The sequence below is a fragment of the Hyperoodon ampullatus genome, assembly GCF_949752795.1.
Source record: "Hyperoodon ampullatus genome assembly, chromosome: 20".
NCBI lineage: Eukaryota > Metazoa > Chordata > Mammalia > Artiodactyla > Ziphiidae > Hyperoodon > Hyperoodon ampullatus.
In genome coordinates this window covers 25247178-25263061 of record NC_136933.1, presented here as the reverse complement: position 1 = coordinate 25263061, position 15884 = coordinate 25247178, and the positions used below count along the sequence as shown (strand labels likewise).

The 15884-nt window shown below is 45.9% G+C and overlaps 1 protein-coding gene across 2 annotated transcripts in view; it reads left to right on the top strand.

Annotated features, from left to right (window-relative positions):
- Positions 1-2289: 2289 nt before the first annotated feature.
- TDRP (testis development related protein) overlaps positions 2290-15884 on the top strand; it is a gene marked incomplete at its 5' end in the record, with an annotated part of 54409 nt that continues 40814 nt past the window's right edge. For both annotated transcript variants that reach the window (XM_079726628.1, XM_079726627.1), the window contains one exon: positions 2290-2403. In XM_079726628.1, the coding sequence (XP_079582754.1) occupies positions 2290-2403 (114 nt within the window). The remainder of the gene's footprint in view (positions 2404-15884) is intronic.

Sequence of the window (15884 nt, the reverse complement as noted above, 5' to 3'; positions counted from 1 at the left end):
GTTCTGGGGTTTCACATCAGTTTGTAATATTTGTGCCTGGTGGGCCCAGAGATATTTGTGTGCCTGTGTGTTTATCTCCTGACCCTCGCGACTCACTGAGAAGGGAAGGTGGGGACCACTGGGCTTCTTGCCACGGCCTTGCTTTCCAGGTAGCTGGTTGGTATGTAAACTTCGGCTTTCCCCCTCCATGCCCTAACCACTAACCCTGACAGGGCCCCCGTGCCTGTCACCACTGGGTCTGTTCTCAGGGCTCCTGCCGGCCTCTTCCAAAGACAGACTCAGAGCCTCTTTTCATTTTAAAAATTTTGCTGCTAATCATTTCTGGAAAAACCCAACAGGTACAGTTGATTTTTTTTTCTTTCAGAGTAGTAAAGATACAAAGCTTAAGAAAATGTTTATAGAAGCCGACAGTTCTGGATTCTTTTTATAAAATGTACTTTTAAATCTCTCAAGTAATACACGTTTGGTGTGAAAACACAAGCAATACTGACGTATACCGAGCAAAAAGTTTCTCTAGGGATGGTAATTTGCTGGGCAGAGCGTTTGCACATTAAAATTGGGATAGATACTAACAAATGGATGCCTTCCAAAAGCGTTGTACTGTTCACACGCCACCAGCAGCTAATTTCCCTGCCCAGCTACCAGTTTCCCTAGGTGCTTCCCAACACTGGGTACAGCTTTGCAAATGTTTACCACTTTGATAGGCGAGAAAAGGGCATTTCATGTTTATTTGCATTTCCCTCATTACAATGGAGTTGAATATCTTTTTATATTTTATTGTTTGGCTCTTTTGTGAGACATGAAATCAAAGTCATCTTGTACTTGGGAATGTGTGAGGTACCTCTCCTGCTTCTGAGTTTTGGTGAGAGGCCAGAGGACACTTCGGGCCGGTCCTCCTCTGCCCCAGGCTGGGGTTCGGGTGGGGGCCCTGCGACGTTCGCCGTGACTGTGGCTGTAACCTATCTTACCTAGAAAAAGTAACAATTTTCGGCTGTCATAATTAGCTGTCAAAGTCCCTTCAACTGCCTGTGAACTACACCACGTGTGCCACATCTTACTTGCTCGTTAACGTCAGGCTCCCCGAATGCGAGGGACCAGCGAGCACCACGGCGGGTTCCAAGGTGGCCTGGTCAGCGCAGCTGCCCACTTTTCCCTCGGCCCCTGGGCTCCTAACGTGGAGACGCTGGAAACTCGCGTCCCTCCCCCTGCCTATGGCTGAACACGGTCCCTGCACCCGCCCCGGCCGAGCCCACCGCCTGCTGCCCATCCGGGGCTCGGCCGCACCCTCCCCCCAGCAGGTCCACGTGCCCAGCGCCTCCGCCCTCGGGGGTCCCGGCCACCATTCGCGCAGTTTCCCACCTGAACGGCTGGGCTGCTGCGCAGCCCCGGGACCACCAGGCGCGGGGGCGGGGCGCCCTGGCGGGAACTGGAACCGCTTCCAGTCCCGCCCACCGCGCCCTCGAGCCACGGACCCAGGGGTGTGCGCATGCGCACTATGCCCGCTCCGCGTCCGGCGGCTGTCGCCATGGTGACCGGAGCCCCGGCCGCCCCGCCCCCCGCGCCGCTGCCCCGCAGACCTGGCCGCGCCCCCCCGCGGGGTGAGGGGTGAGGGGGTCAGCTCGGGGTGGGGGGAATCCCGGGCTGAGGGGTGAGGAGGTCCGTCCGGGTTGCGGGGGCCTCGGGCCTCGGGCTGAGCGGGGGCGGTCCGAGATGAGTGGGGGCCAGGTTAAGGGGGCCCGGGTGAGAGGTGATCCCGGGTGGAGGGTGAGGGGGTCGGCCGGGGGCTCGGGGATCATCCCGAGGTGTTGGGGGGCCCGTGGCGGGGGGTGGGGTGTGAGGGGGTCAGCTTCGGGTGGGGACCCGAGGTAAGGACCTCGTGGAGTGATGTGGGGGGCGGGGACCTCGCTGAGAGGAGGAGGAGCCTCGTTGGAGGTGTGGGAGGGTCGGTTGGGGTCAGGGCCTGGCCGGAGGGGCGGTGACTTGGGGGGGGGACCGCGAGCAGGGGAAATGGGGGCCCGGGGTGTGTGGCCCGGCCTGGAGGTGGGCCCGGTCCCGGGCGTACGGTGGGTCTCGCTGGGTGCGGGGACCGGGTCCGGTCCGGGAGGGGCCGGGGCGGGGCGGGGGTGGGGAGGGCCGGGTCCTGGAGGTGGGCCCGCCCCACAGCCCGGCCCCGCCCGGCCCCACTGGCCGCGTCCGGTCCTGCAGGAGCCGCAGCCGGTGCGTCCGCGCTGCGGGCCGGCCGAGGAGGGGCGCGCACGGACGCACGGACGCCGGCGCCCGCCCGGGAGCATGTGGAAGCTGGGCCGGAGCCGGGTGCTCCTGGACGAGCCCCCCGAGGAGGAGGATGGCCTGCGGGCGGGGCCGCCGCCCTCCGTCGCCCCCGCCGCCGCCGCCGCCGCGCAGGTGAGGGGGCGCGGGTCGGGGAGGGCGCGGGTCGGGGAGGGAGTAGGTGAGGCCTGCGCTGCGCGGTTGGAGAGGCGCACAGGTGGGGTGCGCAGGTGAGGCCCGCGCCGCGCGGCCCGTTAGGAAACCGAGGCTGGTCCGGGGGCCACCGCGTGGCTTGTAGTGACCCCCCACGTTAGGAGTGACAACCCCGCGCCCCGCCGCCCCCCTCGCGCGGGTTCGGGACGGCGGGCAGTCCCCGGAGGGGGTAGGGCACAGGGCGCGCACCCAGTAACCTCGGGCCGTGGCCTTGCTGCGGACGGGGACCTGCCTGCCGAGTGGTTGGTGCCCGGGCCGTCCTCTCCGCGGCGAGTCCGGGACCGCGCCACGCCGGGGCGGACTCACGGGCAAGGCCTGGACCGGTGGGGGCCAAAGCAGCGCGCTAAGTGTGCTAAATACTTGTTTGGATAAGCAACAGACCTTCACCTATGTTTAAACCTTTGGCTGGAGGAAGAAGGCAGATGTCCTTTATACAGAAAGACACTGGCCTTACAAGTTCAGAGATGTGCCTGGAATGTTTAGAATTTTTTAATTAAAAAGGATCCCAGGTGGATCCTGTCTGCGCTACAAATGCTTCCCTCCACCTCACCCCCAACGCAGCGTTCCTTTCCATGTGCGGTGAAATTCAGCTCTTTATTTTATTTTTAAAATGACGGTGGTCATACAGTTTCTTGTTTGTTAAATGTTTGGAAACTCTCCTGTTGCTGGTGGCCTGTAAAGGAAGTTAATGGGGATCTGTATCTTTCTTCTCAGGACTTGTAAATAGTTCACCAGATTGTTTCTTTCCCAGTTGGTTCTAAATAACTTCCCTTGGAACTGAAGTTGTCTCATCTTGATAAGACATTTCTTAATAGGAGTTAAATGCCCTTGATTAAGCATTTAAATATGGTCCCTATCTGAAGTGTCTTTCAGAAATCAAGTTTTGGTGGTATTATTGCTCACCTTACTATTTATTTTTTAAATCTCAAAATTTTATGGTTACTTTATTTTTATAAATTTATTTATTTTGGGCTGCGTTGGGTCTTCATTGCTGCACGCGGGCTTTCTCTAGTTGTGGCGAGCAGGGGCTACTCTTCGTTGGGGTGCGTGGGCTTCTCATCGCGGTGGCTTCTCTTGTTGCAGAGCACGGGCTCTAGGCACGCGGGCTCAGTAGTTGTGGCTCACGGGCTCTAGGGCGCAGGCTCAGTAGTCGTGGCGCACGGGCTTAGCTGCTCCGTAGCATGTGGGATCTTCCTGGACCAGGGCTGCAACCCGTGTCCCCTGCATTGGCAGGTGGATTCTTAACCACTGTGCCATCAGGGAAGCCCTTTATGGTTACTTTAAACAGCAGCTCTCTTAAGTATAATGTTGACAATTTATATGCAGTTTAAGTGTGGTTACAGAGTTATTTAATTTTGTAAATAAGTATTACTGGTCAACGATAAGCAATATTTGTTGTTTCTGAACGAACGCTTAAAATTTTTAAATTGATTCTTCCTATGTTCAGCTTCTATTTCTCCTAATGAATCCTAAAACACATTTTTTCCTCTTAAGTTAAATTACTAACAGGGAAAAGTTGGAAGGATAGGAGATTGAACACCCACATATATACTTCCTAGACTCCACCATTAGTCTTTATAATAGTTTTTATTTTTAGGTACCCAGCAATTGAGTGGAAAATGCAGAGTTCCCATATACCCCCGTCCCCATACAGACACAGCCTCCCCCTGATACTAGCAAAATCCCATTTGTTACAACCAGTGAACCTCCATGGACACATCATTATCGCCCAGAGTCCACAATTTACATTAGGGTTCCCTCTTGGTGTTGTTCGTTCTGTGGGTCTGAACAAATGTGTAATGACATGAACTCACCATTATAGTGCCATACAGAGGAGGTTCACTGCCCGAAAGCCCTCTGTGCTGCCCATTCACCCCTTCCTACAGCCCCACAGCCACTGATCTTTTTAGTCTCCGTAGTTTTGTCTTCTCCAGAATGTCAGAGTTGAATCATAAAATATGCAGCTTTTATAGATTGGTTTCTCTTACTCACTGAGCAGTATATTTAAGGGTCCTCCCTGTCTTTTCACAGCTTGGTAATTCATTTCTTTTTAACGCTGAATAATATTCCATCGTCTGCATGTACCAGTTTACCTGTTCACCTACAGAAGGGCATCTTGGTTGCTTCCAAGTTTTGGCAGTTGTATATAAAGCTGCTATAAAACATCATGTGCAGGGTTTTGTGTGGACATCAGTTTTTAACTCACTTGGATAAATACCAAGGAGTGTGATTCCTGCATCATAGGCTAAGAGTATGTTTGGTTTTGTAAGAAACCAGACTGTCTCCAAAGTGACTGTACCAATCTGCATGCCCACCAGCAATAAATGAGAGTTCCTCTAGCTTCCTGTCCTTGCATTCCAGCATTCGTTATCAGTGTTCTGGATTGTGGTCATTCTAATAGGTGTGTAGTGGTATCTCGTTTAATTTGCATTTCCCTGATGACATGTGATGTGGAGCATCTGTATTGCTCATTTGCCATCTGTATGTCTTCTTTGGTGAGATGTCTGGTCAGATTTTTTTGCCCCATTTTTTAATTGAGTTGCTTTTTCTCCTTATTGTTGAGTTTTAAGAGTTCTTTGTGTATTTTGGATAACAGTCCTTTATCAGATGTCTTTTCCAAATATTTTCTCCCAGTCTGTGGCTTGTCTTTTCATTTTCTTAACATTATGTTTCACAGAGCAGAAGTTTTTAATTTTAATGAAGTCCAGGTTATCAGTTATTTCTTTCATAGAGCATGTCTTTGGTGGTGTTTCCCCAAAGCCATCAGCACGCCCAAAGTCATCTGGATTTTATCCTGTATTATCTTCTAGGAGTGAGATCTGACTGCAGCTTCTGTGTTACTTTATTAAGGGTATCTATAGCTTGATGTGTTGAAAACTTTGCTATAGAAAAGCAGACTTTTTGTGACAAGTCAGTCATACTCTAAATTTAGTTCATTTCATCAAGTAGATTGATCTTTATCCCAAAGCCAGCTTCTCTTAGCATTAAACTTTAAAATTCGCGACAAGTCTACCATAAAACTTCTGCTGGCAAAATTTTATTTTAAAGTCGAAAGAGGTAGGAACTCATACGAGAATAATTTAATGGATCTGTTAAATTGTGTCTCATTAGAAAGACAGTCTCATTCTGTTTCGTTTTCAGTCTCAGGCGGCCCGCCACCACCCCTGCACCCCTCCACCCCTGTCAGCCTGCTCATATTAAACATGTAGGCTCAGAGTACACTTTGTCTTATTCTAGAAAGGCATTTAGTTTGTATTCAAATCTGGTCTGTTCGACCTACTTGAAAATCAGGTCACATGGCTGTAATCTGTGTTGTTTTTTAAAAAAGAAAAAATAGCTTAATGTTAGGTTCTAATAAGTTTGAAATGTGAGGCATTCAGTTATTACTTGGATTTAAGGAACACTTGACTGTACTAAAATAGCTTTAACATTATAGAAAATAAATTTCTCTGAGCATTTCTTTAGGCAATTGGCCTTTTTTGTCATGCATACACATCTATTTTTTATTAAAGTATAACAGTGGGGTTTTTAAGGTGAATCATTTATTGTAATCATTTAAAAAAGAGAGACTTGCAAGTTTTAATGAGTCTAATTTAAAAAAAAAAACAAATCTGCTATGCATATGGTAAAAGATTTCTGGATATTAAGTGCCAGGTCTTAACTTCTTCCTCTTTCCAGTGGGAAGTATTGTTAGCTTTTTTTATATAGCTATCCATGAAGCATTTATGCATATACATAAATGTATGTTTAAAATCATACATTTGTTTTCCCACTACAAACATTCTTCTGCACTTTGAATTGTTCCCTTGATAAATAATATGTGTACCATGGAGCACTTCCTGTCTTAGCACTGCAGCTGAAAAAAATCATCTTTAAGCCTGTGTAGTATTAAATCTAATTGGGCTCCTTCTGGTGGATATGGAGTTGCTGAGTCCTCTTTAGGCCCTGCTCCGGGGTCTGTGAGCGGTGAGAAGGAAATGGGGGTCTGCGATGAGACCCGCGTGCCGAGGTTTGGGCCGGCCTTCACTTGCTTTGAGCTGCACTGCACTGGGACTTAGCTAGCTGTACTTTAATGTCCTTAAAAACAAAACTCATGGCGTTTTTGGCGTATTTTCGTGTTAAAATTTTAAAAGGCTTAGACATATTCTGTAGGCATTCCAAAAAAAAAAATCAGGGAACATTTCAGGTGCTTTTTACTCTGCTCTGAAGATAGGAAGAACCAAGGGGTAGTAGGTCTTAGTTGAGATGACACCGAATCTGTCTTGTGGGGTACTGTGAGAGCTCTGTTTAAGTTTGCTTTATGGTGATGGGAAGAAAGGAGTGAAGTAGATGCTTGAAGGTTTATGGGAGCGCTTTAGTTGAGGAAGTAAATGCTCTAAGGCCTCACACTCTTTCTTGGGGGTGATATACTGGGAGGAGCATGGGCTTTGAGGATAGACTGCGCTTTAATTAACAACTTTAAGACGCTTACCCCTTGCTTTTTCTACTTAGCAATACGTTTTGGATCCGATTGTTATGTGAAGAGCTTCTTTATTCTTTACAGTGTTTGTGTGTGTTTCAGTGTTGTATGGTATTTCCTGGTATGGATATATAGACTTTAAATGCCAGACCTCTATTGGTGACCTTTAGGAGGTTATTTCTAGTCTCTTTCTATTACAAACATGAGCATAAATCATTTCACATATCTGACAATAGATGTCTAGAAGTGGAGCTGCTGAGTCCAAGGGGACCTCCCTTTGTAATTTTGTTTTTAATCAAACATTTATCATTTATTAGTTTATTTTTCTTTTTTTCTTATTAGTTATCTGTGTTATAAATATTAGTGTGTACATGTCAATCCCAGTCTCCCAATTCATACCCCCTCCCCCTGCTTTCCCCCCTTGGTGTCCATGCGTTTGTTCTCTACATCTATGTCTATTTCTGCCTTGCTAACCAGTTCATCTGTACCATTTTTCTAGATTCCACATACATGTGTTAATATGTGATATTTGTTTTTCTCTTTCTGACTTATTTCACTCTGTATGACAGCCTCTATGTCCATCCATGTCTCTACAAGTGACCCAATTTCGTTCCTTTTTATGGCTGAGTAATATTCCATTGTATATATGTACCACATCTTCTTTATCCATCATCTGTCGATGGGCATTTCGGTTGCTTCCATGACCTGGCTATTGTAAATAGTGCTGCAGTGAACATCGGGGTACGTGTGTCTTTTTTTTTCTTTTAAAGCTTTTTTTTTTAAACTAATTAATTTTATTTTATTTATATTTGGCTGTATTGGGTCTTTGTTGCTGTGTGGGGGCTTTCTCTAGTTGCAGTGAGTGGGGACTACTCTTCACTGTGGCACGCGGGCTTCAGTAGTTGTGGCTCGTGGGCTCTAGAGTGCAGGCTCCGTAGTTGTGGCACACGGGCTTAGTTGCTCCGCGGCATGTGGGATCTTCCCGGACCAGGGCTCGAACCCATGTCCCCTTCATTGGCAGGCAGATTCTTAACCATTGTGCCACCAGGAAAGCCCCATGTGTCTTTTTGAATTATGGTTTTCTCTGGGCATATGCCCAGTAGTGGGATTGCTGGGTCATATGGTAATTCTATTTTTAGTTTCTTAAGGAACCTCCATACTGTTCTCCATAGTGGCTGTATCAATTTACATTCCCACTAAGAGTGCAAGAGGGTTCCCTTTTCTCCACACCCTCTCCAGCATTTGTATGGAGACACCAAAGACCCCGAATAGCCAAAGCAGTTTTGAGAGAAAAAAAAAAAACGGAGCTGGAGGAATCAGACTCCCTAACTTCAGACTATACTACAAAGCTACAGTAATCAAGACAGTATGGTACTGGCACAAAAACAGAAATATAGATCAATGGAACAGGATAGAAAGCCCAGAGATAAACCCACACACCTATGGTCAACTAATCTATGACAAAGGAGGCAAGGATATACAATGGAGAAAAGACAGTCTCTTCAATAAGTGGTGCTGGGAAAACTGGACAGCTACGTGTAAAAGAATGAAATTAGAACACTCCCTAACACCATACACAAAAATAAACTCAAAATGGGTGAAAGACATAAATGTAAGACCAGTTATAAAACTCTTACAGGGAAACGTAGGAAAAACACTCTTTGACATAAATCACAGCAAGATCTTTTTTGACCTGCCTCCTAGAGTAATGGAAATAAAAACAAAAATAAACAAATGGGACCTAATGAAACTTAAGAGCTTTTGTACAGCAAAGGAAACTATAAACAAGACCAAAAGACAACCCTCAGAATGGGAGAAAATATTTGCAAACAAGTCAATGGACAAAGGATTTATCTCCAAAATATATAAACAGCTCATACAGCTCAATATCAAAAATACAAACAACCCAATCAAAAAATGGGCGGAAGACCTAAATAGACATTTCTCCAAAGAAGACCTACAGTTGGCCAAGAGGCACATGAAAAGCTACTCAACATCACTAATTACTAGAGAAATGCAAATCAAAACTACAATGAGGTATCACCTCACACTGGTTAGAATAGGCATCATCAGAAAATCTCCCTTTGTAATTTTGATAGATGTCTCGAAACTGCCCTCCCAAAGAGGTTGCATGAATGTATGCGTCAACCAGCCATGTATGCAACTGGCTTTCAGGATGGGCTGGCCAGTATGATACAATGCAGTATGTCTGCAGAGTTTTAGATCTGATGGGTGAAAAGTACTACCTTAATGTGGTTTTAATTTGTGTTTCCCTCGTGGACGATATTAAATAGCTTTTCCTATGTTTATAAGCCTAAACAAAGACTTCTAAAGTCTTCCCCATCAGTCCTGTTACCGTGTCACTAGATGGATTAAACTGGAGTCAAAATAACTGCATTTGTGTGCAGATACAGCATGGTGGTTCAGATATGGACGTTGTCACTGGTGTCCATATCCATATGCCTTGGTTGAGTCCCACCCCTCCTGCTTGTTAGCCAGATGCCCTTGTGCAGGCCCCCCTATGCAGACAAGCTTCAGGTTTTTTTTTTGTTTTGTTTTGTTTTTTGCGGTACGCGGGCCTCTCCCGTTGCGGAGCACAGGCTCCGGATGCGCAGTCTCAGCGGCCATGGCTCACGGGCCCAGCCGCTCCGCAGCCTGTGGGATCCTCCCGGACTGGGACACGAACCCGTGCCCCCTGCCTCGGCAGGCGGACTCTCAACCACTGCGCCACCAGGGAAGCCCTCAGGTTTGTTTTTAATCTGTGAAATTGGGATAAGGTGAAGCTACTCTACCGTGTATTGTCTGTTGTCCTTAGACACTGCTAAAAGCCCTTGACTGGGTTAGTGCCACCATTTGCCAGATGTGTAAACCAGTCACAAAGCAGGAGGGTGACAGCTACTACTAGGTGGTGACAGAGACTCTCTACTTGACCAGAATGGAGTCAGGCTCCCTTGTGCTCTGTTTCTGATCAATGTCAATGAGTCTTGACCCTGAGAATCTTTGTCAGCAGCTCTGGAATCTTCTTGCTGCCCATGTGGCCCGGCCGGGATAGGGGTGGGGAGGCTGCAGATGGACAGGAGATTTGAGGGTGGCGGTGACAGTGATCCCAGCGTCAGCCCAGCTGCACTCCTACCAGTGACACCGACCTCCTGCATCTTACTGATTTGATAGCGTTTAGAGAGCACTTAACTGTCTTCTTAAGAGTCATCTAGATTCTAGTCCAAAGGCTCCACAGAGGAGGATTTAATGTCCACTGCTGTGACCCTAATGCCAAGAAAGGGCTGGAGGTGCAGCTGTGCGCACCTCTCCGTGCTTGTGGAGTGGAGGGACTGGGCTCAGGATTGTCAGCACCACCAGATGTGGGAACTGGGGTTGTGTGTAAAGTGCTGAGGGGGTTAAATGGGTCATCAGGGAAGGAATTGCAGCATCGGTTTTCTTTTCACCAGCCTGGAAAGATGAGTGGGAGTCATCTAGCCTAGAAGATCTGATTTCTTCCTGGATACAGGCTCATTTGGGACTAGGCAGATACTTCTTTGTGAGGTTAGTCTTATTGGACATTCCCATGATAAATCTGATGTTTAGTCCGCAAAACTCCTTTCATCAAATAAAAGCAGACGGTTAGTTGAGGAAAGGGGAGGAAGAGGAGGAGAAGATAAAAGATCAGAGGTAAAATACTCCTTCCCTCTAGATTCACTTAAGGCATCTCAAAGGAGGCCTGAAGTTTCTCCTGTTTATGAGACATAGTAGCACAGTCCAATAGAAATACAGTGCAGAAATTTTCTGGTAGCCACATTAAAAGTGTTTTTTAAAAAGGTGAAATTGGGCTTCCCTGGTGGCGCAGTGGTTGAGAGTCCGCCTGCCGATGCAGGGGACGCGGGTTCGTGCCCCGGTCTGGGAAGATCCCACATGCCGCGGAGCGGCTAGGCCCGTGAGCCATGGCTGCTGGGCCTGCGCGTCCGGAGCCTGTGCTCCGCAACGGGAGAGGCCACAGCAGTGAGAAGCCCACGTAATGCAAAAAAAAAAAAAAGGTGAAATTAATTTCAATGCAATATTCTAAATTAAATATATCCAAAATATTAATTATATCAGTATGTAGCCAATATAAAAATTTGTTAAGGAGTTACTTTACTTTCACTTTTTTTCATACTAAGTCTTTGAAATCTAGTGTGTATTTTACATTTACTAGCACATCTCAATTTGTATACTCACTTTTCCTCAGAAATACGTGGTCAGTATTTAGATTTTATAAAATTTGCAGTTGAAAAAGTAGATTGTTTTATCCAAGTTGTTCTGAACATACATAAAAGTTTTCTAATAACTGAATTGAGTGTCTTTTTTTGAATTGGTACATAAATAATTTAAAATGCGTTTCCTCAGTCATGCTAGCCCGGTTCCAGCTCCCTGGCAACTGTGTTTAGCTGCTGGTTAGTGAATTGGATGGCATAGTTCCGGACTTTTCCCCCAGATTCAGATCAGCTCATCTCAGGTTTGTGGATACTTGTACGTGCCTGGGCCTGTGAACCTCTCTAGGCATGAGCTGGTTGAATTCCAAGGTCCCCCACCCTGTCGTGTTAGCACAGTGGCCACTTGAGGATGGAAATGGTTAAGGCTTGGTGTCTGTCTCAGGCCCCAGGCCCCAGCACACTACTCTCTGTAATGTTCACCCGTCAATGCTAATATTAAGCATTTAGATTGAAATTGTTATTCCTAAGAGTTTAAAATCCTAATGCATAAGATTCACTTTTACTGATTTTACTAGAGCTTAAGGTCATACGACTTAGAATATTCTTTAAAAATTGCTACTCATTAAAAATTGCATCACAGAAGATTGTGATGTACCTTAAGGAGAAGATGCATGTTAGATGAGCTTTGTTTAGGCGTGAGGTCAACGTTAATGACTATACAATACATATTAAATAAAGTGTCTTTATACAGAAACACACACAAAACAAGGTTATGTATTGAATGATTGATGAAAATGTGACAGAGGCTCACAGGAACCTGACCCCGTATTTCCTGTAAGAGCAGTGATTCAGTATTTGCTGATTCATTGTCCGTGGCAACTTTTACAGCGCAGCTGCTTTGAATAACGAGAATCAACTCTATTTTACATTTGAGAAGCTTAAGGTAGCTAAAAAACTTGTGCAGAGTTATGTAGCCACTAATAGGAATTTGAATCCGGGTTTCTCTTGAGGTTTGGTGTTTTTTTTTTTTTTTTTTGCTTTGTTTTGTTTTGCTATCCTCTTTCTCTTACCTTACAGGTTATCATAAATTTGTGATATTTTTCTTCACTTTCCAAACATTCATATTTTATATTCAAAAAATTCTAGGGCTTCAAAAATTAGTGCCTTAAAAAGCATTGATAAAATTGTGTCTTGGCTCAAATTTCAACAAAACAAACACCCTAGGATACTTTTACTTTTTTCTGTGCTTAAGTATTGTAATAATGAGTGTATTTATCGAAGTCTTACTATGGGAGATAGATGGTTCTCTGGTGAATTAGCAAGTGAAAAGTACTAGAACATTGTGAGAAAAGCAGAGCTGTCACACATACACGCACCCTTTTCTTTATTCACCTCCTTTTCAACTTAATTATTGGAGGAAGAGCAGGTAGATTTTACGCTGGTTCTTGAGGAAAGACAGTGAGAAAGGGGGGAAATGGCGTAGCTTTGGATCCAAAAGAGGTTTGGGGGATAGAGAACAAACCAATTTAACTGGCACGGGAGGTTAGGAAGCCCCATTAAGGGTTTCAGACTTCACCTTTTAGACAAATATTGAGGGCCTTTGAGTCAGGGCTTCATGCTATTTGACAGGAAATACTTGTCTGAGGAGGAGGGATTAGAGGCCAGGTGCATTTAAAACAGGATTCTGGTGTAGGAGTTCGGACGTGAAACAAGAGCCTGAATTCTAGATGGATTAGTATCAGGACAAGCGGGAAGAAGTGAGCTTGCCAAAGCCGATGGAAGAGAGCTCTTACCTTTGGAGGTGAAGGTCAAAGGCTGAAGGACAGAGTGATCAGGACGAAGATGTCACCTCTGAGCAGTAGGGAAGCCCAGGGCACTGTGGCTTTGGGAGCAGCTTAACGAGTTGACTGTGGACGTGTGACTTGGGGACGGCGTCGCACATCCTGATGGACGAGCCGCGCAGGTGCGGTGCTGGGGGGAGGAGCTGAAGGGCTCATCATTTGTGAAAAACTGCAAGGACCTGGCTATCCATTTCAGAACTTACACGGCAGCTGATGAATGAACTGGGACCAGTGGAAAGGGAGTAGGTAGCCCGGTGTCAGCAGGCAGACCTGGGCCCACCTGTCACTAATTGTGTGACTAGGGGCAGATGAGTGAGTTATTCCCTCTCCAGAATCCCCGTTCTCAGTGAGAGGTTTAGAGCAGGAATTGCTGTGCAGGCTATACAGTCTCCATCACAGCTGCTCAACTTTGCAGCTGTCCTGTGCAAACAGCTATGATGTGTGTAAGTGAACAAGTGTGGCCGCGTTCCATAGAACTGTATTTACACAAACAGGGCTGGGCCGTTCTTGGCTGACCCCTGGTTTAGACTAAAGGATCTTTGAAGTCTCTTCTAATTCTAAGGCAACTGGATTCATTAGAGGTTTGCAGTGTGGCCCTTGTTGTGATTTCAGGTACAAGTAGGAAGTCTTAATTGCTAAACTTGGAAATAAATGGCAGGGTGCTAGAGCTCATTTGTATTCTTCCTGGGCTTACATTTTGTTAATTAACAAGTGTGCATTTGTATAGCTTTTCATGCTTTCACATAAATTAATTGTCTAGTTTGGTCCTTTATCTCATTCCATGATGAAATGAGTCATGCTTTTATGGTCAAGGAGACGACATTAAGAACAGCATGTGATCATCCGCATCATCTTAACCCAGATGGAGCGTGGAGGCAAAAGGAACTGGGAGGTGTTTTGAGACAGTAAGAACAGTGTGTGTAACGGTGTTCACCTTAGTTCTGCGGAGCCTGGGGGCCAGCAGGTACCCTTCTGGGGAGACTGCTGACTTTCCCCCAGTAGCAGGTGTTCATTGGGTGTACAGCTCCCTAACCAGAGAGCATCGTTTGCACCAGCAGGGGCTCTGTTTCCAGGTTCTGGCCTGTCACGTGAGAGGAAGCCATGTGTGCACCTGCCTTGCTTCCTCTCTTTCCCTCGTCACATAGGTCAGTTGTGGCGGGCTGTCTTCCACCCCAGAGGTGGTGTTGTGTTGTGCTGTGCTGTGTTACAGCAGCAAATTTTATTACAACCAAGAGGCTTTATTACACAATTCCCCCCAGTGACCTACTGTAAGTCACGTACCAGTTACTTCATTCTCCCTCTTCTGTATCAGTTAAACTTTAAAATAATACCTGATGTGATTTAGTGCTTCCTTGTAACTATTTATATCTCTTTCTAGATCTTCTTTGCCAGGTATTTGGCTATAGCTAAATACTAAGCTTGTTGACTGAAGACCAATAATACTTTTTAAAAACAAAGTTTTATAGTGATGGTGTTTTAAACAATCAATGGAGAAGTTTTGCCCCAAGATGTGATTACAGACATTGATCGATGTGGCAAGAAAGTGTGCTAAGAAATTTTACAGAGAAAAGACAGTCTGTAACTATAATTAAGACTGATCATCTCCACACCTTTCCATTTTTATCATAAGGAATATATATATCTCCATGTTGTTTTTTCCTGATACCAAGCAGTTCTCCAATTTTCTGACACCAAGTGGGTGTTCTGCGATTCATTTCAGTTCTGACACTACCTGAAGTTAGCACAGACCCCACAAGTGAAGGGCTCAGTCCCACAGGACTGCCGCCATGTCAGAAGTCAGCCGCAAATGGGGTGCCCAGGCAAACATAAGAGGAGTGATGCCAGCAAGATGGTGGAAAGGAAGCCCCAAACCTATTTCCCCTCGGAGACACTGCCTTAACAATATATGGTCCAAAAAAGCCTTTATGACTCCAGAAAACAGTTAAGAAGTTGCAGTAAGCCAGGCAGGCACAAAGCTGAGAACAGTTGCATTGAAATGGGTAAGGAGGCTGCTTCATTTCACTCACAATAGCCATTCCCACAAGTGTACCTTAGCACAATTGGTAGTAAATGCCAAACTCAAGACTTCTTCGTCAGGAAGGTAATAGAAGAGTGGAGCATGTGCCCTACGTTCTGGCTTTTTGAGAAGCTGCCCAAGGGACTAGTTTGTCTCACCTGACTGGCATACTTGGCACACCTGGGGCCACTGAGAACAAATGAGAGTTCAGCTGCTTGTTGCAGTGCCAGAGAACCTACAGTCCCACAGACAGATGCCAGAGGGAAAAAGAGGTTACAAGCTCTGGAAAGAGAAGCTGAGAAAATTGGGAAATTACATGCACAACCTCAGAGGAGACACATCCCCAGAAAAGATTTAGAGGCTCCCAGAATCTCTAGCCAGCATGATTGGTGAAGGTCTTTCCCTGTATGAAGCCAGTCCATAAAGACTGGGAGAGGTGGCAGTTTTTTCAAATGCCCAAATCTCAGCAAAAAATAATGAGGCATATGAAGAAACAGGGAAATATGGCCTAGTCATAGGAACAAAATAAATATCCAGAAACTGACCCTAAAGAAGCTGAGATCTGTGAATTACCTAAAAATTCAAATTAATTGTCTTAAACTCAGTATGCTACAAGAGAGCATAGAGAACTAACTTCAGTTGTGAAAGTGATGCATGAACAAAATGTAAATATCAGCAAAGAGGAAGTATAAAAAAGGACCAAATTGTGGAGCTGAAGAATACAATAGCTAAATTGAAAGTTTCTCTAGGGGGTTCAACAACAGAATTGACCAAGTAGAAGAAAGAATCAGTGAGTTTGAAGACAAGTCACTTGAAATTACCGAGTCAGGAACAAAAAGAAAAAAGAATGACAAAGAGTGTAGAAGACCTAAGAGACTTATGGGACACGAATAAGTGGACCA